The following is a 25,477-nucleotide window of genomic DNA, read 5'->3' on the forward strand; positions in this document are numbered from 1 at the left end:
CAAACAGTGGCTTCATGTTACCCTTTGGTACACCACAGTTCAGTAGCAATGTCCTAATGGCAGGCTTAGAGCTGTGAAGTTACAAATACTACTGATTAGTATCAGTCTATAAGACACTACTGCTTATTCCTGATTTCGTTCTTATTTTCTTTTCCTGCCACTTAGTTTTCAAGATATAGTTGCTGCCATGGACCATTATATTTGCTATAGAAGTCTGTTCTGTGAGTTTATCGATAGTCATTCTCTAGTGAACAACAATGAAATTCAGATGGGGACTTTTCTGACTGAAGTAATATTGTGTATGTATGTTCGCAGAAACAGTTCAGAAACAAATGCTTACAAGCTTCAGACTGAACATTTTAATTATTAAAGTTCCATATAACCACGTAGTAGATGACCAGGCACTAACAACCTGACAGGAAAGAAAGAAAACGTAATCATTGAATCCTAAATCAAATCTTCAGCATCAAGGAATTTGTATGATTTGAAAGGTGCTTTGTTGATTAAATTCTTGCCACACATATATGCCACATTTCCATGTAGCATACGGAAACGGTAAGTTTCTCTTGAAGAGACAGAAGTCTTTAAACATACTAGCACAACTTGATTCATTTTTCTGCTAGTAATGACAAATTACATGGTGTGATGTGGCTGGTTGTCTTCTGGGGTAAGAACTGAGATGGCACAGCAAATCATTTCATGCAAACATCCATTATAATTAAGTTGGAAATGGCTTCCGGTCCTCTGACTCAAAGTGATTTTCGGTTCAGTTAAAAATGTATTACTTCACTTGCAGGTTCTGCAGAAATCTGATTTGATCCATTAGCTCTTACCATTTTACTAGCAATTCTGAAGAAAATTCAGAATGGAGAGTATTTACGCATAGCTTGTGTACCTGAAATGAGTAAGTAATAATTATCCAACAAAAACATGCCCTGAAAATACCTCTCAGTGTAAGGGGCTGGCATGAGGGCATGGTCTATGCAGGATTCTAACTGCAAGTACTCTGAAAGATGAGTGGAAACAGTTTTCCCACTTTTTCCAGTTCCATTTATTCCCTTTCATTTGCTACAGTTGCTTCACTCTCCTTCCTGTTCTTATAATGGCTTTCAAATTTTAGTTAGATTTGTTTTCTAATTTCTTTTCTTCATTTGTGTCCATCTCCGTTAAAACACAGCAACAGAGCAGCTGCATGTTTCGTGTGACTACATCTGCAGAGGAAATAAAAGATAGATCAGAACTGATGCCCACCTCAACTGTAATTATACAACATGTATCCAAATAATGACAGTTAATTGTCAAGAATGCTGCCTCACTTCTGTTAAGGGAAGTACTAACCAGAAAAAAAAGCACAAGTATTTTCCACTCAGTATTTTCAAACAATATTTAAAGTTGTCCTGTTGATTTCATTATTTCTTGCCTAGGGTGTTTTTCCTCTCAAGCACTGCCAAGTTACTGAAGTAAAATCTTTTTTCCCTATAACTAAGAGTGTAAAATTGGTAGAAAAAAAGCAAAGCAAAACCAAACACACAGTGACAATATTATTATTTACATATTCACTAACTGCTGCAGCACCACATCCTGTTGCATTCCAAGATTATGCTATAAATCTTCCTTCCCATATCCCTCATTATGGTTTTCTCAGTAACAATAACAGTGCACTGCTGGAGAGAAATGTATCATTTAACTGCAGTAATTCAATTGAAGGAAAATGCAATTGAAGGAAAATTCAATCTGTAACTGACATAAACAGCATCTTTAAATGGCTGATACCATACAGCAAGACAGTTTATTTGCATTGCCAAGAACAGCCAGCCCTTTTACACTAATCAGCCTGAATTAAGAAAAAAAACTTTTCATGTGCTAGATTAGACCAGGGTGTTTAAAAACTGGGGACAAAATCTGTAGAAAGAGGATGGTATTTTAAGTATACAGTGGATAAAAATTGAACGTATAAGCAAACAAAATCAGTATTCCCTTTCTCTAGGTCTAGCTGGGATGCAGATAACATTCTTCATAGCAGACCATATGGTTCTTTATGGTGCTTTAGATTTGTGGCTAAAACAGTGTCACAGTAACACTGTTTTCTTGCTTTCCTTCTTCCTACCCTTTCCCCCATCCTGCTGCAGAGGGGAGGGAGCTTTGTGGGAGCTGAGCAACCAGCTGGAGTCAATCCACAACTCTTCTCATCAACAAGCCTGGATTCACTCGCTACATTTTTCTCTTTCCTAATAACATCTACATCTATGAAGAGTCTTACCTAACATCTTGTTGATAAACTGAGGTCTCCTTGATGCAGGTAAATAGACTCCCAGGAAAAAGACTGGAATCCCAGATAAAGCAATGGCAATTCCGATCAGTGAATTTATGGTGTCACTATAGAGTGGCACAACCACGAGAAATACTGAGCATATGCAGAATATTATTGGGAAAATCACACTGAGCTGGAGACAGAAAAAATAACACAGTGTTATTGAGATAACTATTATCTACAATTGCATGTGTTTTGGTGACAGTTATCTCTTCTCCCTGAACCAGTTTGTGAAATTGTTTGTTATTCCTCTTGCACATCTGGTTATTTAGAATCGTTAAAAAAAAAAACAACACAGTATGAATTCTTCAAGGGAACTGCTGTTAAAAATTGCAAGGCAAAATGAGATGTGCTAAGTCCTCTGTGTCCAAAGAAACTGTGTAGCAGAACTGTATGTTTTTAAACAAATCCATTCAATCTCAGGAAACAAGAAGGACTTTGTCACAAGGCCTATAAACTTTAGATAGGAGAAGGTGGTAAGAGGATCAGATATTAAACTGAAACACCAACAGAATTAAGCGTGGCCTACAGTGACAGAATTAACTTAAGCGTTCCTAACTTGAGATTTCTAATCTAATGAAAGCTATTTTAAGGAAAAAAAGGTTCCCTACTATGTTAGCCTATTGAGACATTTTTCAATTGACAGAGAGATGGAATACTGACTGAACTAACGTACAAAAAAAAGAGCACGCTATTACAATACCTACTTATTCTCATCTAGCTAACAAGCTATGTTTCACAGGACAATATGGAAGACATTCTGTGTCCTGATCAACTTGTATGCTTTGGGCTTAACAAGTATGGTACAGATTTTAGACAGTGCATTAAAGTTACTGAAATAAAGAGAGATTTTAAACAGTTCTGTATTAAGTAAATTTTACCTTAAGCGGCCTGGCTCGATTTGGTTCCTTCCAACGTAGATATAATTGACCAGCAATAGAAAGACCAACAAAAAACCAGTAACTGAAGCTGAAGTAATTAATAAGCTTGAAGACATCTTGCACAGCCAGGTAAATTAGGGTCATAGCACACTGTCAGAAAAGAATAGGACTGAGATGAAGAAGAGAAGTTTGAAACACACACTTTCTGCTGCTTTTGCTTTAAATTAACACCATCCTTCCCTCCTTGGCGTTCAGTATGATTTTATGCCTCCCTCAAAATCTGCAGCCTCAGAAATCACCTCGATGATAGTCAATCTGAAGTTCTTTCTTGTGCTATCAGCTAAACAATTATTTCTGAGTATTCCCACTGCTGAGATTTACTGATGTTTCCCATGAAGACCGGAGTACAAGTACGATACTTCTTACAATTTGGCCATGATTAAAATAAATAATTTCTTATTCCATATCAGTTTGTAATAACTCTTTAGTATCCATTAGAGGTTTTTATCAGTATGTTAGGTTATACAGTAACTGAATTTTTACAGTTACTGTAAAACCTCAAAATTTACTTTGCATACAGAAGCCACATACTAATTTTATGAATTGTTTTTATCTGTATTTGGCTTAGAGAAAACAAGTCTGCTAACAGATCTTACACAACAGTCGCCCAACAAAATAATCCAATCACATGCAGTCAGTTTCAACTTCCTTTATTGTTAGTTGTATGGGAACTGTTGAGTCAAGGCCTGAACCACTGATTGAGCACCTGGGAAAGGAGCTGGTCAGCCCTGGGAGCACGGGTGAAGGCAATTCAGCTGTGTGACAGGAAGGGGTGGAGCCTGGCTGCACCTCTCTTAGACCTCATTTAAGGGCTGACTGCCACTGGGGAATGATCTCTGGTTGGGGATCCCTCCCTTGTGAGGTGCATGAGGATCTTCAGAGACAGGTGAGTACTTTTCTTTTGTAACACCATTCTATTTGTGCTAGTCCCTTTGCTACCTGCACTCCTGTACTGCCCTTCCACTATGCTGATTCTTTGACTGTAACAGGAGCACAGCAGGTTATTTTTTTTTTTTTTCAGTTTAGAAACTCTTTTGAGACTGTTACTGTGCTTTGAACTGAATTTCCTCAATTGTCTCATTCCAGCCAATGTAAGAACAAGGTTTTCTTTTATATAATTCATATAGATCTAGGCTGTCTCAATTTCATCTAGACTGTTGAAAATAAAAATAACTTACATTGAAGAGTAGTGCTGGCACAGGTGTGAACCTCTCTATATGGATCATAGACAACAGATCAGGAAGGTGGCCTTCTCGAGATCCTACAAAGAACAGCCTGAATAAAAAAAAAAACAAATCACAAAGTAGATATTGAGGCCATAAGACCTAAAAGAACAAATTACAGAAAAAAACCCAATATCAATCAAAATACATGTTTATACCACTAAATGTTCATACTTTAAACTGAAAAATGGACTCAACCTGTCTTGTAAAGATGTACTTTACAACAATCCTTAAAAGATATATAAGCTTTTAAAAACATGCCATTAACAACCACTTTTTAGAAAACCATCCTCCATATGAAATAAAAAAGTGTCTATAGAAAGTGAAATAAAGCCCTATCACTATTAAAAAATTCTAAAAGCTACTGTTGAAAACATTGCAGTTCACAGCAGAACAGTTTTCAATGACAACCGGAAGAGATGAGTGTATAGTGAAGTGAACTCTATTTCTAGAGATCTGGTCACAAACCAATCATGGCTGATTTTACTGTCAATCATAAATTGCTCTATGTGATCTCACCAGATCATGTTTGTTCTATGTAGAGACACTGTGTATATATTCAGTGAAGGGGAAGCATGTTAAAATGCTTGAACTACTTAAAACCAGTAGCTATGCCTATAACCAGAGCTCAGGAAAAAAAAAAATATAATATATTCTGTTTTTGGACTAAACCTTAGCAGCAACAACTTCTAGAACTTTCTTACTTGGAGAAAAAGATACTGTGATTACAAACTGAGTTCAAAGTGAATACACTTAAAAACAAGAACTTGCTGTAACAACCCTACCGAGTAAAGTGGATGATAATTCAAATGATTAGAAGACATGAGAACTCACCTCATAGACAACGTTCATTTGACCTTTAATTGTATTCTACATCACAGATACAGAAGTTTTGGGGAAGTAGGGGAGTGCTACATATACCCAAACCTTAGTTTACTTCATCTGTTATTTTATTGTAGCTATTTGTTATAGGTTCTAGTACAACAATGCTTTTGCCACTCTCCTAACAGATGACTGCAATAGTAACATACAAGAATACTGAAGAACATTTGTTAAACAGAAAGAGATACCTTGATGATGCAAGAATTGAAGCATTAAGTCCACCAAAACAAGAAAAGGCTACAGCAATTGGAATTGTCCAACTGAAGATACCAAACACCTCGTCAGCAAATGTCTGATGGAAAAAAAAAAAAACAAACATGAAAAAATCTGTAACAAAGCCAATGTAAAACAATGTAATCAAAGCTTTTGTTGTAAGTTTATATGGAAAAATAGGGACAATCCATAATGCAGCACACAGCATTTCTCATTACTTCTTCATTCTAAACAAGAACAAAACTCTTTATCCAAGCACATGGACTCACATTTTCTGTTCACAAAATACTTCTCACAAAAGACAGCACTGTTCTTACAATTTTCTCACTGATCTTAGTACATCTGATTATGTCTAACATTATTAATGAACTCAGGTGCAGCATATTGTCTGTTTTCTTCTCTTGCTTTTCCAGTTTCCTATGCAACTTGTTTTTGCCCCCTGAGCTCTGTCACAGGGACCTCTAGTCTCACAAGGCAACTAACAGAAGTAGTAGTTTTTCAGACAGTCATTTGTTAGTGGTGCTAGGCAATACTGCAGGCCAGCTGTGACATGACCTTCCATAGCACAGTGCCAAAGCTAAGGAGCCAGAAGCCTCATGATTTCACAGCAAGTCATAAGAGGCACTGAATGCCAGTGATCTGAGAAGCACGGTGCAAATAGATAGTAATTTGCATTCTAGCTACTGATAGCTCAATACTTCCATTATTTCTTTTCCTGATGCAAACTAACTGCCAAAGTAGTGGTGGAATCAGGTCTACGTTAGCACTAAATCTTTATAGAACAGCAATATGTATACTTACACGCAAGTGGTGTTCAAAAACAACACTACCACCACAAAGGTTTCATGGGTATTAGGATACACAGAGTAAATATCTTACATCTCAGCAGGTAGCAGTCATTTACACATCTTACAAACCTCTCTCTGCATCACTTCTTCAGCTCTCTGTTGTTTGCAAGACCATCAGACACAAGAAGCCTATAATCTGCTTTCTACAGATCAGTCTTTTCTACTACAAATTTTTCCTTTGGATCAGTTTTTAATATCCCGACACTTTGAACCACCTCCCTCTTGGCCTCCCCTTTGAACTTCTACTTTTCATCACTATATTTTTTTTTATGAAGTAGGAAGTCCAGTCAAACTAAATTACTATTCAGAAATGGCCTTTGTCTGTGGAACATAAAGCTGGCTTTAACAGTGGTCAATTTTTGATTTAGCTGTTCCAGGAACAAGATTAACAAAAGCAATGCATTATGATATGATTTTGGAATGGTTTGATAAAACCTACATTAAATTCAATTCATTTTTTTAATGCAGTGAGTGATTTTTTTTTTTAATTTTTGAACAAAACTCTGCATATAGCTTCAATCTAATACAGAATAATTAACTGGCCAAGTTTTGGTTTTATGTCAGTAAAAGTTTCCTGTTTTTTTTTTTTTGTCTGGGCTAACACACGTGCTTTGTTCTTCACATCATCCAGGTGAAGGTTCAGAATCCCAATGTGCTTAGCTGTATACTAACATCCACATTGAAAAGGAAAACTTATTCCATCCTTTTGTGTAATCTAGTTCAACCTCAAAGACAATAGGATTTCCTGCTGCTAAGGGACAGCACAAAAGCATACAATTACTTCAATGAGAGTGTTGCCAAAAGGTTCAAAGTTAACTACGATAGTCAACCTAATTCTTACTAAAGCACTGCTCCTCCTGACCTCATTTTTCAGGCATATTAGCATATCTTCCCTCACAATGCAGCATCAACACAGGGGAGAAGAAAAATGCACGCACACAAACTCTCACAGAAGTCATTAAAATTGGGTACCACGGATTGCCCATTTTCAGCCCACCAAAACAAAAAAGCAAAAACAGTTTATGTTAATAATATATAAAAGTTTTGCTGCTCAAGATTAGCTACAAGAATTCAGTGCTTCTCTCAGAGCTTTATCAGATCTAAATGCAGCTCTGACAAAACTCATCTCACAAAGCAGAACACATTTTGTAACGAGCCAGTTGAAAGCATTCCAACTGCTCCAGAACAGAAACTCTAACAGACAACTGTTACAAGGATGTTCAATCCTTTTAAAGGATGATTTAGGCCTGGAGTGCCTCACTTCCAAAGCCAAACAGCAAGTGAAGTTAGATACCAGCCTTGTAACTGCCAGAGGATTTTTTTAAATATGCAAAGCTAAAATACAGAATTCAACATGATGTTAAATAATTAAGTTGTTTAGTAAGGTTACTTAAACGATAAGCATTTAGGTAAGTAACATTAACAGCTGCAGTTAAAAAAGAGAAGGAAAACATAAGGATGTAATCTTATGCTACAGGATGCAAATTAGCTGAAGAATCTTCTTTCCAAAAAGCAGGTTTGTTTGTTCTTTGTAAGCATTTTCCAATTCCTTTTGGAACATCGAGTACAGGGCCACTGCAGAACGCCAGATGTGAAACTAACTCAAAGTCCATTTTCATTCTATCATGCACAGCCTATCTTTCTAAGATATGCTAATGTTATTTCACACATGTTGAAAAACAGAAATCAGTCATATGAGCAGTAAAACCCAGAGAGGATTAAGGCAAAGTGGTATTACTTCTACAGATTATACACAGATGAAGATGTTATGCAGTCAACATACTCCAGAAGCAGACTTGTACTCTACGATATGTAAGAGCTGTTGATCCACTGAAGGCTCAATCATTAATTTTCCTGTATCTGTACCAGTTAGCCCCTTTGAAAGAGAGAGTAACCTAGTCAGGGCCTTTACCCACACTATCATTTCTGATTTATTTTCTAATGCTCTGACTGGGATTCTTGAGAGAAGGGAGGGTGGAGCATTAACAGTAAGAGCTTAACCTTATTACGTAAGAAAAGGCAAAAGAGTATTTTAATTCAAAATGATCCATAAAGTTCAGCTTGGTCTGCCAAGTAAATCTGTCTGTTTAATCATCTTTCAGCAAAACGAAGTTGCTCAGTTGACAGGTATCTGAAGTGTCAGTGAACTTTCTAAGGATAGTGCCAAGTTTGACATGGCAGGTATAGACCCAAAGGTTTTGTGCAGGTTTTTCCACCTTGCTTTCAACATTAAAAATATAACTAAAAAAAAAATCAGCCAAGTTCTTATATTACTACTAATACATAAATCATACTTTTATCCTTCACTTATATACTAGTAAATCCTCCAACACTTTATTTTGACAGATGCTAAGAAATGTCTTCACCAAGGCTATGCTATAGTGTTTCTTTAGCAGGGGATGTTACTGGAAGATAAGTAAAAGTGATCGTGATAAGCATTCAGCTGCGTGCACGTCAGATGGTTATTCTGCATAAGAAAGAAGGGCAGAAAAAGTACAAAAAAAACAGTCAAGTTATCAAGCACATATACCACGTGCAGTACGCCAAGAGAAAATAAAAGGGGAAGGAGAAGAGTTAGTGGCTGCTTTCTACTAATACTGTAATTTTACAACTACGAATCCTTCATAAATGAGCTAGGGCTGGGCTCTGAACTGAGCATCTGACCAATTCCACTTTAACTACCACTACTTCTGGGAGCAGTGAAGTGCATTTATGAAAACAAATGAGCTGGCAAAAGGGGAAAGAATGGAGCATTTGGGAGGGGTATGTGGAGGATGACAGAGGAGCCTACCTGGAGGCAGCTATAGCAGAAGTATTTAGTCCACCATAACAGGAGAAAGCCACCAATATGGGGACGGATTTCTTCTCAGGTTTCTTCTGAGAAAGTCTAAAGAGCAAGAAGGATTAAGAGATTAAATTGTCATCTCTGCTATAGTCTGTCAAGCCCTGTAGCCCAGACTTCAACTACAACTGCTTCTACTAGCTAGGAAACATAAAGGAATTCAGTGGCTTATACAGCACTTGCAATTAAAGATAATGTCTTTTTATGCCCTCCCATATATTGGACATGTAAGATATACATACATACACAGACAGTGTAGAAAAGACGTGCACCTAGAATCACTTCCTTCATTCTGATTTTCTTCCCAAACCATCAACAAGGAAAAATAATGAAGGAAGAAGTCAGGTGCTCCCAGCCATGCACTTCTCAGCTGAACTGCCCTCACTTCCTCGCAACTGGAATGTTACACGTTACTCCCAGAAGAACTATTGAAAACTGAATTACAGCTTTGTCTAAAGATGTGAATGACTAATTTAACTACATTTTTGACCTGGCTTAGTTTGATCTCGTGATCATCAGCTGGTACTCAGTGAATGGCTGCACGAACACTTTTTATCCTTTTAAGTGTTCAAACAATAGTTCTATATGAACGCTCTGAACTAAATGCAGCAGGATTTAGTCCTCACATAAAGAGCTGCCACAGCAAAACACACGGGATACCACCTCACACCCAGTAATTCAGGCACACAAGACAATCAGAAAGACCCACATTTATTTTAGGAACCACATGATGAGGACTGCTTCATCATACTTGGCTGCACAAAGAAGTGCACGTAACGTCAGACTGTACTGAGAGCACACGGAGTTGCAAGCAATGCTGACAAGTCAGAGAAACAGTACTGATCAGATGGATAAATGTACAGAGAACGTACTCTAACAGGAACCAGAAATTTATACAAAGCTACACTGAAAGATTATGAGGTATTTTGATTAGGAAGGCTTAAAAGGCATCTACAGAGCCTCTTTAAATAGCTCATTTCAAGACCTTACTGCACATGCAAGTTTTTCCAGGCTCAGTTCTACATCATTCTTACCCATATTTACCTCATAGATAGTGTGAAAGAGATAATGAGCAGTCTGGCTAGTATCTAGGAAGAGCAATTCATTCTGCTATGACTTTTCTCTTGAGGCAGGGTACATCCCTGCATTACAAGATTTGGCAGTCTGAACTGTTTTCTCAGTTTTCAGCTCCTCAGGCCTTTAAGGGACTAATTCCTAAGGGAAACAAAGACCATGACCTACAGCAATCAGGAAGCTGCCCAAATAAAAAAAGCCACTGAGCACATCCGGTTTCTTGCTGTCATAGATCACATTTGTCAAGATACTGTATGACATCTGTTCAGTTTGACCAAGTTAGATTTATTGTTGCATATTATAAAGACAGGAGAGAGGGAGAACATCAACTGGAAGCACAGCCAGAAAATCGTAAAGGTGACACAGAAAGGCATTTAAGAAAAAACTGTTCAAATCTCCTGTCATTCTTGTTTCATCTGTCATTCTCTTGGTTGAATTACTTAAAGAGACATAATTATCTCCTTGTGTTATTGATAATTCTAATAAACAGTTCTTCCATTGTAAAGTACAGAACATGCATTTCATCCAAAGGAACCTTTCTGGGAGGTGCGAGTATAACCAAGGACAGTGGATGTGACACAGGTAGCTAAAGACAAGCAGGTTTCCCTCTTCAGGAAAGAAGCCAGTGACTGGCCAAACGAAGTAAGGGAAGTAACACACAAGGTCTAATACTGACTTGGCAATTTCTGGCTAAACTCAGAAAAAAATAACGTTTCAAAAGTTGTTCAACTATACACCATGGAAAATTTAAACCATTAAGTCACACAGACTCCCACATTCCTATTTCACTGGAAGAGAAGGTATGCCAAAGCAAAGTCTGTTCTTGAATATAAGCACACCAGGTTAAATTGGACTGATCAGTGCTGGACTCACAAGATAAAACTCAAAGACACAGCTGAAATTGTCTGTAGATTTGGAATAAAGATGACTGAGCTGTACAGCTTCATGAAAGATGACAGCCAGCTATGCAGAGCAATTAGCTGCTTCCATCACAAAGCATTTTTAGTTTTTCTGACTGGAAGTAAGCTGCCAAATATTACCCATTGTATGAATTCAATCAACCAGTCAGAAAAAAGAAAGAGAGACATGACCACCCAGAAGAAGCAGGTAACAAGCTATGCTCACAGGGTACGCCAACTAGTATACTCTTCCCTGTTAGAAGATGAGGTAGCTCAAAAAAGATCAAGTGATTGAGGAGCCAGCTGCCCTCTTCATGAACAAAAATTACATTGGCATTCTTAATTGCAAAAAACAGCTGTTCAAGGACATGGGAAGCTGAAATAAAATTTCTACACTTTTTCTGTGCATGTTTTTACTACAGAGGAACTGCTTCATGTGCATAAAACTTAACAGCAATGGTTGTGATGGTTTGCATACAGAAGTAAAACAGAAGTGAGAACTGAAACACTGACAGGAACCTTTAAGAAAGGAAGTGATTTTTACATGATCAGCAAATGGCTGAAAAGCATTTGCAGACTCCTAAGCTAGCTGTTGCCACGTTAGTTCACTTACTTCAACAAAAAAAGAGCTTTAAGAAACTGTCAGAGCTGAGAAAGTCAGTAGAATTAAACCAGAAGCAAAGCTCACACTGAACTAAAAGGAAGGACATTATATCATTTAGTTTCATATCAGTCCTTGGTAAGATCTCTTTCACCTCTCAGCCATTAAGAAAAACAGTACGCAAGGTGATGTGCAAAGATGCACTACTGCTACCATTTCTTTTACTTGGAACCTTTCCTCTCCTCGTTTAGAAACTGGTGGCGTGCTCCTTCTAGTTCAAAGCTGTTTGACTGAAATGAATATAAGAAAGATAGCCCTTCCCAGATAGATGCAGACAGGCTAAATTTAGCAGCTGCTTTACTGCACAAACAGCTCTGAAATGCAGCAACATTATTGACATTTTTCTTTAAAAATTCCTTATAGTAATTTTCATGTAACCACTACTTACAAGATAAAAAGGAAACTACAGCAGCCTGTGTCACACATCACATGTTGACTATGTGAGCAGACCACAAATGCAATCATGGAGAAACTCTCCCAGTTATTGCCACTTGCTGCTTAATGGTTTGCACTGCTCAGCAGTCTCAGAGCTAGGGGCAGCTTCCCTTTTAGGACAGGCTAAACCAGAAGATACATTCCAAGAGCATACCTACTGCATTCATCTTCTGCAATTTGAAATATCAGCAAGTATTATGCAGTGTGTGTGTCAGATCACCAGTTGTACTCTACCTCATCCCTTGCTGAGGTCCACATTAATTGTTAATATATTAGCAGACCAAGCTTAAAATTGGTTTCTAAAACTGGGCAATTGAATTTGTATCAGCAACGAAAAGGAATCATTAATGAGTCACGTGTTAAGTTCAGCTGAACTTCCACCTTTTTCATTCTAAAAGGGATATAAGTAATGGCATTCAGCAGAATGCTGTCTGCCAGCTGATAACGTCTCAACAAAAATGCCTTTAGACAGTTACGCCTTTAGTCCAGTTAAACTTTTAAGTGTACGTATTTGGCAATCCTGAGATCTAATGAAAAAGCACAGCCTTATATGTCTAAAGTCAATCATCCAATTAAGTTCCATTAAAACTATCACAACCTATAAATCCCCTGGAATCGCAAACATTTTCATTCAAATTCTAGTCACCTAATATCTCAGCAAGCAATTAGATTGACTGAGGATTAAGTCACCGCTAAGCCTTTCTTCTTTTTTTTTTAATCTTGCATTTTCACATGCATCCCATAGTAGAGAAGACCTGATCAGTTCTGTGTGCTGCAATTTCATGTAAAATTACTCTGTGTATATATGTATATACACACACAAATATATAAATACACAAGTAAATATATACTCACTTTTGATCAAAAACCATGTCAAATAACTACATGAAGTATAGGTAAAATCACAAAGAATTTGCCTTGGGTTTCACATGCATATTCATGTCTAGGCATCCCTAATCCCTTCTATATCTAGCCACTCATTCCTGCTGCAGTGCGACCACATGCTATGCACAGCCACAAAGACTGGACAGGCCACAAACTGAACCATTCCCTCCAAAGTTCCCAAGGTGGATCAGTCTTCCTGATCCCGTCCACCAAATGGCTGTGTAAACCCTCTGTGATGGCAATGGCCAGGAGCTGAGCAGTAGGCACAGCATACTCTTGGTGGGTAGCCTGCTCTGGAGTTTCATTGCTGTCACAGCAAAATATTTTCCAAATCTTCTACAAAAACCAATAGTGTATTACTTTCCTGAAGTCATGATGGACAGTGGACTTCATACTGACTTTTAGTTTTGTCTGGATTAGTTCATTATGGAGAACAATTAAAAATACCATTGAGAGTCACTGAAAGATACTACATAGCCTACAATAGAAACATTCCTGGAGACATTACTAACTCTTCATACATGCTGACTCAAAATTTAATATTTTCCATCCTTGTCTTCTTTTCTTTCATTCTGAAGTGTTTTATCAAATCTCTAATGATGCATTTTATGATAACTTGCCATTTCTACATTCAAGTTAAGAGGAGGCCAAGAATTAGAAGTTATCTACTTTCAGTATGTTTTGAGATAAATGCCTGCATAGCTACTTTTGAGACAACAGCATACAACTCACATTTACCATAAACTATTCTGCAAGCTTACATTAAACACCAATACTTCAAGTTCTAAATACATCAAATAAGTGCTCTTGCCTAACCTTCTGCCCAAATGCATTTAAACAAGAGTTTGCTGATTGGCTAAACCAGTTTTTATCACAATAATCCTTTATGGGAACTAAGTGTGTATTTCCTTTATTTTGGTTAATTTAGCTCTCTGCCCATTGTCTAGCTACTTAAATTTTAGAAGCTACATGGGAATATGAAGGGGAGGAAGGCTATTTCTTTTCCTTCAATGTAAATATCCAGAAAGGTGGTGAGATTTTGCCCCTAAAATCTAAAGGATACAGTAATCAGAAATACAGCTACAGGAGAAGGAAGCAAAACAAAATAAAACCCCTTCACTTTCGTATAATGACCAGCTCTGGGCATAAAACACGTTTTGTCCGGTTTTCAGTTTAAGAAGGTTTATTCTTTAATTAGACTTGAACTTCTACCCATACACAAAAAATGATTTAAATATTAAAAGTTGTTGTAATTAATACAACCTTGGAAAGACAGGAATTTAAGTTATTGAAAATGAGATGCAAAGCTAAACTTAGTCAGAGCTAATGCAACTCATTCCTCTCCAGATATGCATCACACCAATGAATACCCAAACAGAATGTTGAGCTTTTTAAATACTGCAGCATGAAGGAACAGAAGAGACCATTATGTACTAATGAGTCTAATTTACAATCAGCTCAAAACACACAAGTCTTGTTAGCTTCTATGCAGAACACATTAACAAGTTGTACCTGAGCTTATTTTATTCAGTCTGCTCATATATTACTATTGCACATGATTCCATTAACTATTTCTCACTTTAAGATCAAATTTTTCATGGCGAGTCTTTTCTCTGCATTCGCTGAAGCACTACAGAAGAGTAAGGACCTTTTTTCGTGTTTTGTTCCGCTTGAGAAACGTGTGAAACACACCCTCAAGAACTGAAGGGTGAGTAACATAGCAAAGTGCTACACGGTCAACTTACCACTGCCACAGCATCACTAGAGAGAACAGCTTGTACATCCAGCACTGTATAGTAAGCTACATTGGTCATAATGTAGATGACAGTCACAATTGGCATAGACACAGCAATAGCCAGCGGCAAGTTCCTGTAAGACAAGTTAAAAAATAAAACCCACAGCCTAAGGAAAAGAATCAGTAACAGAATTATCTCACTGATTTGCATCCTTTACCTTAGAGATGAAAGGTACAAAGATAAAATAAAAGCCTTCAAAATATGTATCTCTGGAAGACTTTGGTTTCTTTCAAAACTGGAAATTTTAATACAGAATACTAGCAGAATTAGAAATGTAATGTAGTAAGTCTCTACATAACTTATGTATAAAGAGAGATTCTATGCAGCTGTTCTTCAACACCCTAACTTTAAGGTTTCCAGATCAGTGACAACAGTCTTCAAATCCACCGGCCTTAAATTATTTCCTACTGGCCACGTTAAACACCACAGATAGAATCCAAAGGGGCAGAGCTCTGAGCCACTGCACTCATTCTCCCTGGAGAATGCTGTAGCTCTAGCATGAGTGCATGGAGATCCACTACATCACAGCAAGCGCCTTCATCTCATCTGCACTCATCACAGCACCGAACAAACTAAGCAGGCTGCTTAATACTGGTGATTATGGACATGGTTTAGTGGTGGACTTGCAGTGCAAGGTGCGTGGTCGGACTTGAAACCAGATATACACAGCGCTTCGTTCAGCCTTCCTCTCCCAGTCACTTACTTTAAAAATCAAAAACACAGAACAGTGACACAGATGAGCACCTGATATGAACAACAACAAAAAACACAAAAGCAAATGAACAAAAAACCCCACAAAACAAAAATGAAGCACACTTTAGAAGATTATTCAATGTCAGGGTAATGCAGAAAGCTCAAATTTGAATTTTATCAGCTTCATTTGTCACCAAGAATGAAAGTTGTGTGAGGCACTGCTGCCTGTAAACAACAAACGTACCAAGAGAAGTTTCCATCAGCTATGTATCCTGCAAGACATTTTTTTTTGCCCAAACAATACATCTAACATAAGTGTTACCCAATTGCCAACACAGAACAATACATTAATTCTGAGATCGGAAACTATAGCACTCAGAAGGGGATGTCTTTCAGTAGGAGCAAAAACAACAAACATTTTAAGTGCAAACATAACAGAGACATCTATTCTAAACACATATAACAAATCTTTGCAAGACAATTTGAAGAAATTCAACCTGAAATTCAGTCTGACTAAAAATGGTTATTTTTAGAGTTAAAAATAATTATCCACTGTTTTATATTTTTAATACACAAATCTACTGTTAAATAAACGTGCAGCACAGAACTCTGGGGTTTACAGAAGGAATTGTACAAGTCCACTGCTGGGAGAATTGAAAGAAAACAACAAAAACTCTTATGTTCTTTATCTCCCAGCTACAGCAACCCGAGCTGTTGCTTATAATAAGAAGCAAAAAAAAAAAAAAAAAAAATCAAATGGCATCCTATTTTTAATGTAAAGGTGTCTGCTTACAGACTCGTGACTGAACAAGCCTAGTGTAGTCAGTCACACTTTCACACGATAAATTCATGAAAAAGGTAACATTATTCAATATTCAATTAGAATTGCACAGATAAGCATAGCACAGACTTACTTAACAACTACACTGCAGCATTAACACCTGTTGCAACTAACAGTATGTGCTGGCTTGAACTAAAAGCTTATCAAGCATTGAATAGAGCATCCTGCAGTCATCTAGTCTCATTAGTTCTCACAGCTTTGATTAAAGCTAAGAATTCTTAGCTGGTGATAATCCATGGCCTTGCCATCAGAGCATGGAGTCGTTTTCATTCATTTCTGTATAAGCTTAGAACTCATTAGCGAAAGACAAATACAAAATGAGCAAGGGGGAATAGCCAGGTTTTAGAAAACTCAAATCTCTCACCTTTCTGGGTTTTTGATCTCTTCGGTCACAAAATTGAGTGTATCCCAACCAGAATAAGAGAACAAGGCAGAGTAGAGTGCCAGGGAAATGTCTCCTATATCAACAGAAGATCCCTCAAAAGAGTTCTGAAAGTGCAATGAATATCCTGCATACAGAGAAGACACAATGAGCTGCAGGATAGTCGAACACATCAAGTAATTTCTTTCAGTTTGGCACACAGACACAAAATTCAGAAATCATAACTTCTTCAAAGCTGCTTACTGAACACTTTTTTTCCCCATTTTCACTCTGTGCTTCAGCCATGAGACTTAAGCAGAGCACTTAAAGTACTAAAAGCTATGCTCTGTGGATGATACTACTACTATAACTACACATCTTTGTGCCTACAACGGCACAAAAGGTTCAGGAACATTAAATTCAGACTGAGCTACAAACAAGAAGCAGTGACCGTTCTCAGACTAAAGGTATTTTTTTAATAACACTATAAAGTAATTCACTCTTTCCTGCTATAACCTTTTAAACTTTCAGTCATTTAGCCTATGCATAAAACAAAGACTAGGGTTGTTTTTAGGTAACAGTGACAATAACAAAAGCAGATTAAAAAAATAAAAAAGCAAGTTTTATCTATTAATAACAGAAAACAGAACAATAAAGAAAATATAAAGTATTGCTGAGATAAAATTTTCCAAGATAAGAGGGAAACATGTATTTTTTGTCCCAGCATTTGTGAGAATGCGTGTTCTCTTCTGACCTTCAACAAGTCAAAATACCGTCCTCATCATGGCAGCTGTATATATCCAGAGTACTTTACACATATAGATCAAATACAGAACAGTGACTTGTTATGCCACTCCAAAACGCGCCCCTGCACTATGCATCCCAAAGTCTTTAGATTTCATCAGAACTGGACAGGGAAGTATTTGAGGCTTCTTATCTACCCCTCACATTTATTTCCTGCTTTTTATCCTAATCACAGATTGCTATTCCCTTGGCACAAACATAGGCAGAGTAACTGCTGAGTTAAAAATAGAGAAACGAGCCAGTGAAGAGAAGTTAGTAGGAACAAGCTTAACAGTCATGCTAAGGACCTAGCACCCTGGCAGGTGCTCACCTATGCTATTCTCGCTCCATTCTCAGTAGTTTCTTTCAACAATAATCACTTAGAGCAAAGGACAAAAACTGTCAGACCGCCAGGAAAAGGCGTCTGTGACAGCTTGGAAGCAGAGTAATTTTATTTATCCTAAGTTAAGTCTAGTTATTCTAAGTATGTCTAAGTTAGCATAGCAGTAAATCCTCCTCAAGGGAAAGGGTAAGAATAAGACTTGGTTGAGAATTTTCTCCTTGAACTTGAAGGCACAAGCCCAGCACAGACAAAACACACACAAAATCCCCAAAGGCATCAACTTTCTAACTTGCACCAGCTGTAACAGAACTCAGGATTTGAGAATGAAAACAACACTGAGCTTCTGTCACGTAGATCTGGTCACATGTTCTTACATGTCTATCTATCTTCAAGTTCAGTCACCTTCTGACCTGCACAAAGTTAATTTTGTAAAAACAACACTCAATTGACCTCAGTGCAAAGTAAGATGTTCTTTCTCAGGAATTCACAGCTTTCTTCTCTCCTATTGTATTTTGCTAGCTTTGTATTTTTTCTGTTTTCCTTCATTATTCCCCACAACAGGCAGTAAATGGCATAAAATGGCTGAGCAATCAGTTACCTTCTTTCTCCTAGCTCAAAGTCAACTGAGATAGCATAGCTTATCACAGTATAATTATATGCTTACCCTGGCATATTTTAACAATTCCAGTTACGATGATGGCAATAAGAGCAGCAACTTTAGCATAAGTGAATATATCCTGCACCCGTGTTCCCCATTTTACATAGGCACAATTTACGAATGTTAGAAGACCTAGAGGTGGGGAGAAGAAAAAAATTAAAATTAAAAAGCAATTTGAACATTATTCAATTTAATTCATTCAAAGATAATAAGCACTCACCTGTTATACTACTGCTTAGATTAAACTAAGCAGAGTACCAGGATATAGGTATTGAAAACACACTGGTAGAAAACAAACCAAAAAGAAAAAAAACAGCAGGGGAAACGTTTGTTTTAAAGGCTCATAACACACAGTTTCAAAAGAGGGAAGGAAAGGCCTTCCCCACATTAGTGGTCCTCTAATAACATGACCCATTTCCTGGCTACCCCTCATCAGACATTCTGCAACAATTTTGAAGCTAGAGAAGCCACAGCATGGAATTATTTACTTAAATTTACCAATATTGTTCTGATAAACGAAAGATTATCCAAAAATTACTTTATGTAAATATTTAAAACAGTGCTTTAAAAGGTTTTCCCCCCTTCCTTGTTAAGTCTGAGGATCAGTTCAACACCCACAAACTAATTAAAATACTGAACTTGATCACAGGCAATTCATTGCTCTTTTCCAGTTGTGTTATACTGAATTAATAACTGAGACTAGAACAGATCTGACCAAAGGACATGGCCTGTAAATCAAAAGCAATATTACATCAGGGGATTGGAACAAGATGATATTTAAGGACTTTTCCAACACAAACTATTCTATGATTCTGTATTTTTAGGAACTGGTGGCAAATAATACATATTCAAAGTATATTCTTCCCTCTACCCCACAATAAATTAGTATCAAACCTATTTCACAAGACTGGAATGGAACTGAAGTTTCAGATTTCACAATTTTTTTTTTACTAACAGCAGCAGACTAAACTTACTCATATGATCAACTTCCCACAAAAATGTTTTTCAAGCCACTGTTGAAATACATTGTTTTCATGGCTCTCAACACTTTGCTTTTTCCTCAGGCAGAGAGCCAACCTCTGCCTGAACTCCGATGCTGAATGCTTCATAGGTTCAGTGTCTTCAGTGTCCTTTACTCAATAAAATACTGTCAGTGATCATTTTGCTTATCCAGATTATCATTACATTTTTTATTTCAACCCTTATGTATTTTCCTCCAATTCTCAGTGCTTCCACTAGCTAGCAAAAACATGGTTATGTTGCACTGCAGTTTTTATCTCCATAGAATTTTCTTGTGCTATGTGTTTTTAACACGTGCATACACAAAAATCCAACTTGAAAAAGAGGTAAGGTGTCAGCAAATCAAAATTAGAGATGTGATAAATTATTTCCTTTCCTATCATCCAAGAATAATATGATCCTATTAAGATATAAATGTAATATGCAGAGTTACTTAACAGAAGAGTAATCACATAAAAGATAACAAAAGAAAGGTAATGATCCCATTGCCAGTGTGGGCACAGCATAACAGCTGAACCAGACTCCACAGAGCTTGGCAAGAGGGGAAAAATAGTTGCATCAAGTTTCAGAAGGCAGCGCTGCCAGCTAGCAAAGAACCCTCAAGAAAAAAAACAGCTCTGCTTGGTCTCTGCTCTTCAGAGTTAACGACTGGTATTACTCACAAGATGTACTTCAGCACTCATATTTTGTAAGGAATTTTCAATTAGGAGCAATTGTTATTAGCTCTTTCTTATTCTGAGTTAGGGTTTGGTCTCCAGGTAAAACGCTATTCTGTCTCTGGACTCTTTGAAAAAGACAAATGAAAAAAAACAACGAGGAATCTGAACAAGTCATGTCTTTCTTTTACTAACATTATTCTTTCATGTTTTCTTCAACTTAACATAAATTAGCTACTTAAGGTTGCTGTGAACTGACATGTTTAGTTCTCCAGCACCAGATGCCAATCCAATTTCCAAAACAAATGACAAAGCAGTGCTGTACAACTCTAAGACAGAACTCACCAGAGTACTGCTGTTGCTACAGTTAGAACAAACCACTACCACGAGCCCACCTATTCTCACATACAATCTATACATAAGACTTTGGCTGCCAGCAGCTTCATTAATACAGCATTAACCTTATCCACAGGTAAGGACTGATACAACTTCAGCCCTGCCAGGGAGCAGCATAGGCTTCAGCAGCAACAGCTACATGAAGCTGGAGAGCAGGGATGAGCGTCAGCAGAGGCCTGGAACAAGGGAGGACAAGCATTTAAACCACAGCATGGACTGTTAAAATAAGTCTTTTGTCTCCATGACTGTGACCTTGCTGTCATGTCTTCAGAAGATAGGGGCGGGCTGGAGGGGGAGAAGGGCAGGAAGAAAAAACCAAAATGTGCTAGATTTCCTCTCTTAGCAACAGATCTGTGCCAGGATGCCTTGGGACAGTATCTGTTCAAGGAACGTGGACATGATGTTACAGGTCCTTCATTCCTGCCCTGAAGCTGTATGAGCACATTTTGTTGTGACATCTGGGGGTGGGGAGGGAAGGAAACACAGTTGAGTAAGCTGACAGATATTTTTGTAGAAAGTATGTCACTATTCTTCCCATTAGCTGTACCCCATGGCCCACGTGAGTGCTTTCCCGGCAATAACAAATTAATCCCCCAAAAATGGAGAAGGGAGTGTTTACAGCTAATTACAGAGCTCAACTATTGGAAGCACACACTGCTACTGTGCCTGTTCCCTCCCCCCCAGTTCTACACAGACAACCACACGATGAACATCACAACTATTTCAACAGGCTCCCTGTTGCCTCAGAAGGGAACCAGCTAGGAACAGCACATCTCCGTCCTGCAGCAGTAAAAAGCTCGAGTTCCCTATCAGCTGTACAACAAGAACATCAGGTTGAGAGGGAGTACAGGCTCCACAGCATACAGTGAGACTGCACAGTACATAACTAAGGGTTGCCATGCAGACTTTCTGAAAGATATTTTTCACTGTGTACTGGAAATGAAGAACACGTATGTAGAATAAGCACCTAATATGAAATATCTAAAATCAAAACACACATCATACAATCAGTTCCATTCTTTTCATGCAGCAAAACAGTCCCGATTTGAAGCACATGATGTTGTTCCTCCATACTTACTAACCAAGCCAGCTATCTAATTACAAACATTTCACTGTTCTATCTGCATACAAGATTTCCTGATTTCAAAACAGCTTTACAATAGGTACAACTTTTTTTTGATGCTACTGTTAATCACAAGTATGAAGAACCCTGAATGAATGATCACCACCAGAGTTTGGAACTAGATCACCTGTAATGCCCCTTCCAACCCAAGCCATTCTGTGATTCTCTGACCTTCTGAAAATCAACCCAGAGTAACTACCTAATCATGTCTACATCGAGAAGTTATTGAAAAATAAGTTACAGCAGAATTCACAGCACAAGAACAACTCGTAGACCACACCAAGAATATCTTAGGGTTTGATTTAATATACCTCTGAGGGAAAACAAACTTTTTTTCATTTTTCTCATGCAAGTCAACTTGGAAGAGTTACACACTGTTCTGCTTCTGAATTAGAACACATCAATAGACAGAATAATACTTTTAAGTTGTTCATATGCTGGAAATAGTTGTTTTTCCTAGTGTGACTCAAATCGTTTCAGTACACAACAACACTGGGATTCCATAGGATTTGATTAAATGAAGCTTAACTTCAGATAAAAAAAAATTAGCATGGTAGAAATACTTACACTCACAAGCAGCTGCTATGAGACGACAAGCAATATATGGAGGATCACAAGATGGGAAGAAAGGTTGAACTATGTAGTTAGCAAAGGTGATTGCAATAACCGCCTGGCTAGTTGGCTCAACAATTAGAAGTGAGGTCCACAAACGAATAAAAGCAATGAAGCTCCCAAAAGACTCCAAGATGTACGCATAACTGGCTCCTGATTTTGTAATAGTGGTTCCAAGTTCAGCATAGCAGAGAGCTCCAAAGACTGAAAAAATCCCTCCAATTGCCCAAATTACTAGAGACAATCCATAAGATTTGCTGTAGATGAGAACTCCTTTGGGTGAGACAAAGATACCTGAACCAATCATGTTGCCTACTATCAGGCTTATCCCGTTTAGCAAAGATATTTCTTTCTTCAGTTGCATTGTGTTTTGGTTTCCATCCTGTATTTCAGAGTGGTCATTTGGATCTGTCTTGTCTGATTTACTGACAGGGCTGTATTCAGCCAGTGAGCTATGAGACTTAGCACAGTCTGTCCTTTCTCCCATCGTGGAAGGGCTGTGAATTCTCCACGGCTCTGAACTCCAATCTAGAACAAGAGAGACAGCTGAAATCATAATAAAAATTGTTATCCTGTAACATTCTTGCCAAGTCCTCTTTCTAACCTTCCACCCCACATGAAATCCCCTTTTATTACTTCATATGTGTCATTACACAAAGAGAAATCCATGTGTAGTTAAAGCAAACAAACAAACCAACATACACACAGCACAACACAAGTGCCAGCATAATTTAAATAGAGAAAGGATTTTCAACCTTCAAGAGAAAAAACAAAAATAGGAAGGATAGAATTGAGGAACTGCACAGTTGAAAAAGAGCAGAGAGTCAAAACGAGGAAACATAAATAAATGAAAGCATTCTAAGACCAAAGTGGAAGGTTGAAGCATGAACACTGATTTATTGCAGTACTAACAAATTCATCAAATGACTATACTTACACAGGTAAGCTGTGAGTAATCTAACAGCAGGACTGCACGCTTTATCAACATAACATAGGCTACTACCAGGGGCAACATGAAGAGACACTTAGTCCAGATTTCCCTTCATCCAACTGCTGATTTGTATCTCATAATAGTTTGCTTTTTCCCCCTAAACCTTCTCCAATAAACTCTGTTCTCAGCTCCAACTGCCTCATTTTTTTTGGCATTATCTAAGGGTGCAGCCTGCCCATGAAAATAACACGGTATGTCCAATACAAAGCATTGAACGGAAACCAACCAAAATTGCAAATGTAGCTTTGATTACTAGGATATCAACAGCATAAAGAATAGCCCCTACATAATTACTGGAATGCACTACCTGCTCCTCATTAAACCTTCAGTGTATGCTTCAGCCCTTTACTATAGAACAGTATGCAACTACTCAAACCACACAGGTATCTACGCATCTAGTAGCAAACAAATACTCAAAGTTCTGCTCATTCAGTTAGAGGAAGTTTTCCAGAGGGAAAACTTAGTAATCAAACTTTTTCTTTATTACCCAGCCAACATCTGTATACTGCAGTACAAGAAATTTGGCTTGGTGTCACTTAACTTCATTAGTTTTAAAGATATGAAAAGGATAAAGACTATTTTCAACCAATAAAAAAGTAACTGAAACATCATTTTTATTCAACACGTGAATGTTCAAGCTTCCTTCACTTCAAAACAGAGGCCGTGCTCTTTTAAGTAATGAAAAATGAGATCCTCAATCTGTGTAGTTAAATGCCTTCTCATTTATTTGCTTCCTTCAGTATTTTAAAGAAACAGCCTAAATATGCTTCATTACTAAATACACATTTTATCAGTTTATACAAGTCAACATCTTATCTAGTGTCATCACATGCCATCAAATTTCACACTTTTAATTAGACCCAAACTTCTCAGCTGTCCAGAAACTCTGCTCTTTCAGAACTTAAAAGCTGGACTGCTGTAACAATGCATCCCCAGTAGAATTAAACTAATTAGAGAAGAGGAATCCACATCATTTCCATATTTAAGTGTGCTTATATGTGCAAACTGCAAAGAAAACTTCAAGCAAGCTCAGCTCACCAGTTGTTACCAGTCCTCCTTGTTATTTACTCAGTACTTAGTCACTCTTCCTAAACATGCACCTGTCTTCCACTGCTTCTGCCAAATGCATTTGCAACCACGGAGTGATTGATCTTCTATTACTGGTGTAGAGCTAAGTCTTCAGAAAACAGCATGGCATGTAAGCTTGTAAGATTATTTTGTTTGCTTTGAAAGTGAAGGTTCAGTTATAATCATGTGTACAAAACATAATAACCAAATACAAATATGATTCAGTCATCGGGAAGCATAAATGTGTAAAACAGCAGGACAAGTACCCAACACAGGTGTCTTCTAATTTGATGAACACCTGTCACCAGCAAAAATAGAACTTAACTTGAAATTGAAATTTAACTTGAAATGTCTACTTTGACTCAGACAGGACACTGGCTGCAAACACATTCCTGAAGGCAAATCACTCTGGAGAAATCCCAGCAGGGAAAATAAGAGTACTATAGCTATTACAATGGCATCTGACTGCCATTTTGAAAATGTGCCATATGCAAGTACACAGCTTTGGGATTTGCTACACCATGTGCCCTAATCACTACTCCCATTTCTTCCTGGAACACCCTTCAAAGCATAGCTCGTTTGGAAGCATGACTGCAAATATCAGGCATACTGATGATTTGATTCAAATTAATTGAATCATTCTAATTAAATCAAGTTTGATTCTTTCACACATAGGCAAGTTCTACACAGAGACATTGTCATTCACCTCATGGTCCAAAGTCCAGAAGTAAATTTAATTACCTCTAAGTACAGACCCTATCACTGTTCAAATGCCTCCATCTCAATTAGCAGCACATGACTGCTGTTCTACACAACTTTGTTACTGCTGACCTTGACTGTTTCTTGCCCTACTCTACCCTACCTGAGAAAGAACAACCACAATACCCTCCCAAGCTCACTTACTTTCCCCCTAACGCTCCTT

General features: G+C 37.7%; 1 protein-coding gene across 9 annotated transcripts in view; it reads right to left on the minus strand.

Moving 5' to 3' along the window:
* Positions 1-336: 336 nt before the first annotated feature.
* SLC7A6 (solute carrier family 7 member 6) overlaps positions 337-25,477 on the minus strand; it is a 28,096-nt gene continuing 2,955 nt past the window's right edge. For 7 of the 9 annotated variants that reach the window (XM_040645970.2, XM_015292306.4, XM_046899565.1 and 4 more), the window contains 9 exons: positions 22,452-23,024; positions 18,696-18,821; positions 16,909-17,053; positions 14,960-15,083; positions 5,546-5,649; positions 4,431-4,527; positions 3,193-3,342; positions 2,261-2,444; positions 337-1,211 (listed from right to left, as the gene is read on the minus strand). In XM_040645970.2, coding sequence (XP_040501904.1) covers positions 1,117-1,211; positions 2,261-2,444; positions 3,193-3,342; positions 4,431-4,527; positions 5,546-5,649; positions 14,960-15,083; positions 16,909-17,053; positions 18,696-18,821; positions 22,452-22,983 — 1,557 coding nt within the window. In that variant the 5' untranslated portion in view covers positions 22,984-23,024 and the 3' untranslated portion in view covers positions 337-1,116. Of the gene's footprint in view, positions 1,212-2,260; positions 2,445-3,192; positions 3,343-4,430; positions 4,528-5,545; positions 5,650-14,959; positions 15,084-16,908; positions 17,054-18,695; positions 18,822-22,451; positions 23,043-25,477 lie in introns of all 9 variants that reach the window. The other 2 variants (XM_015292305.4, XM_015292303.4) reach the window with 1 other exon arrangement.

Source organism: Gallus gallus, chromosome 11, assembly GCF_016699485.2.
Source record: "Gallus gallus isolate bGalGal1 chromosome 11, bGalGal1.mat.broiler.GRCg7b, whole genome shotgun sequence".
Lineage (NCBI taxonomy): Eukaryota > Metazoa > Chordata > Aves > Galliformes > Phasianidae > Gallus > Gallus gallus.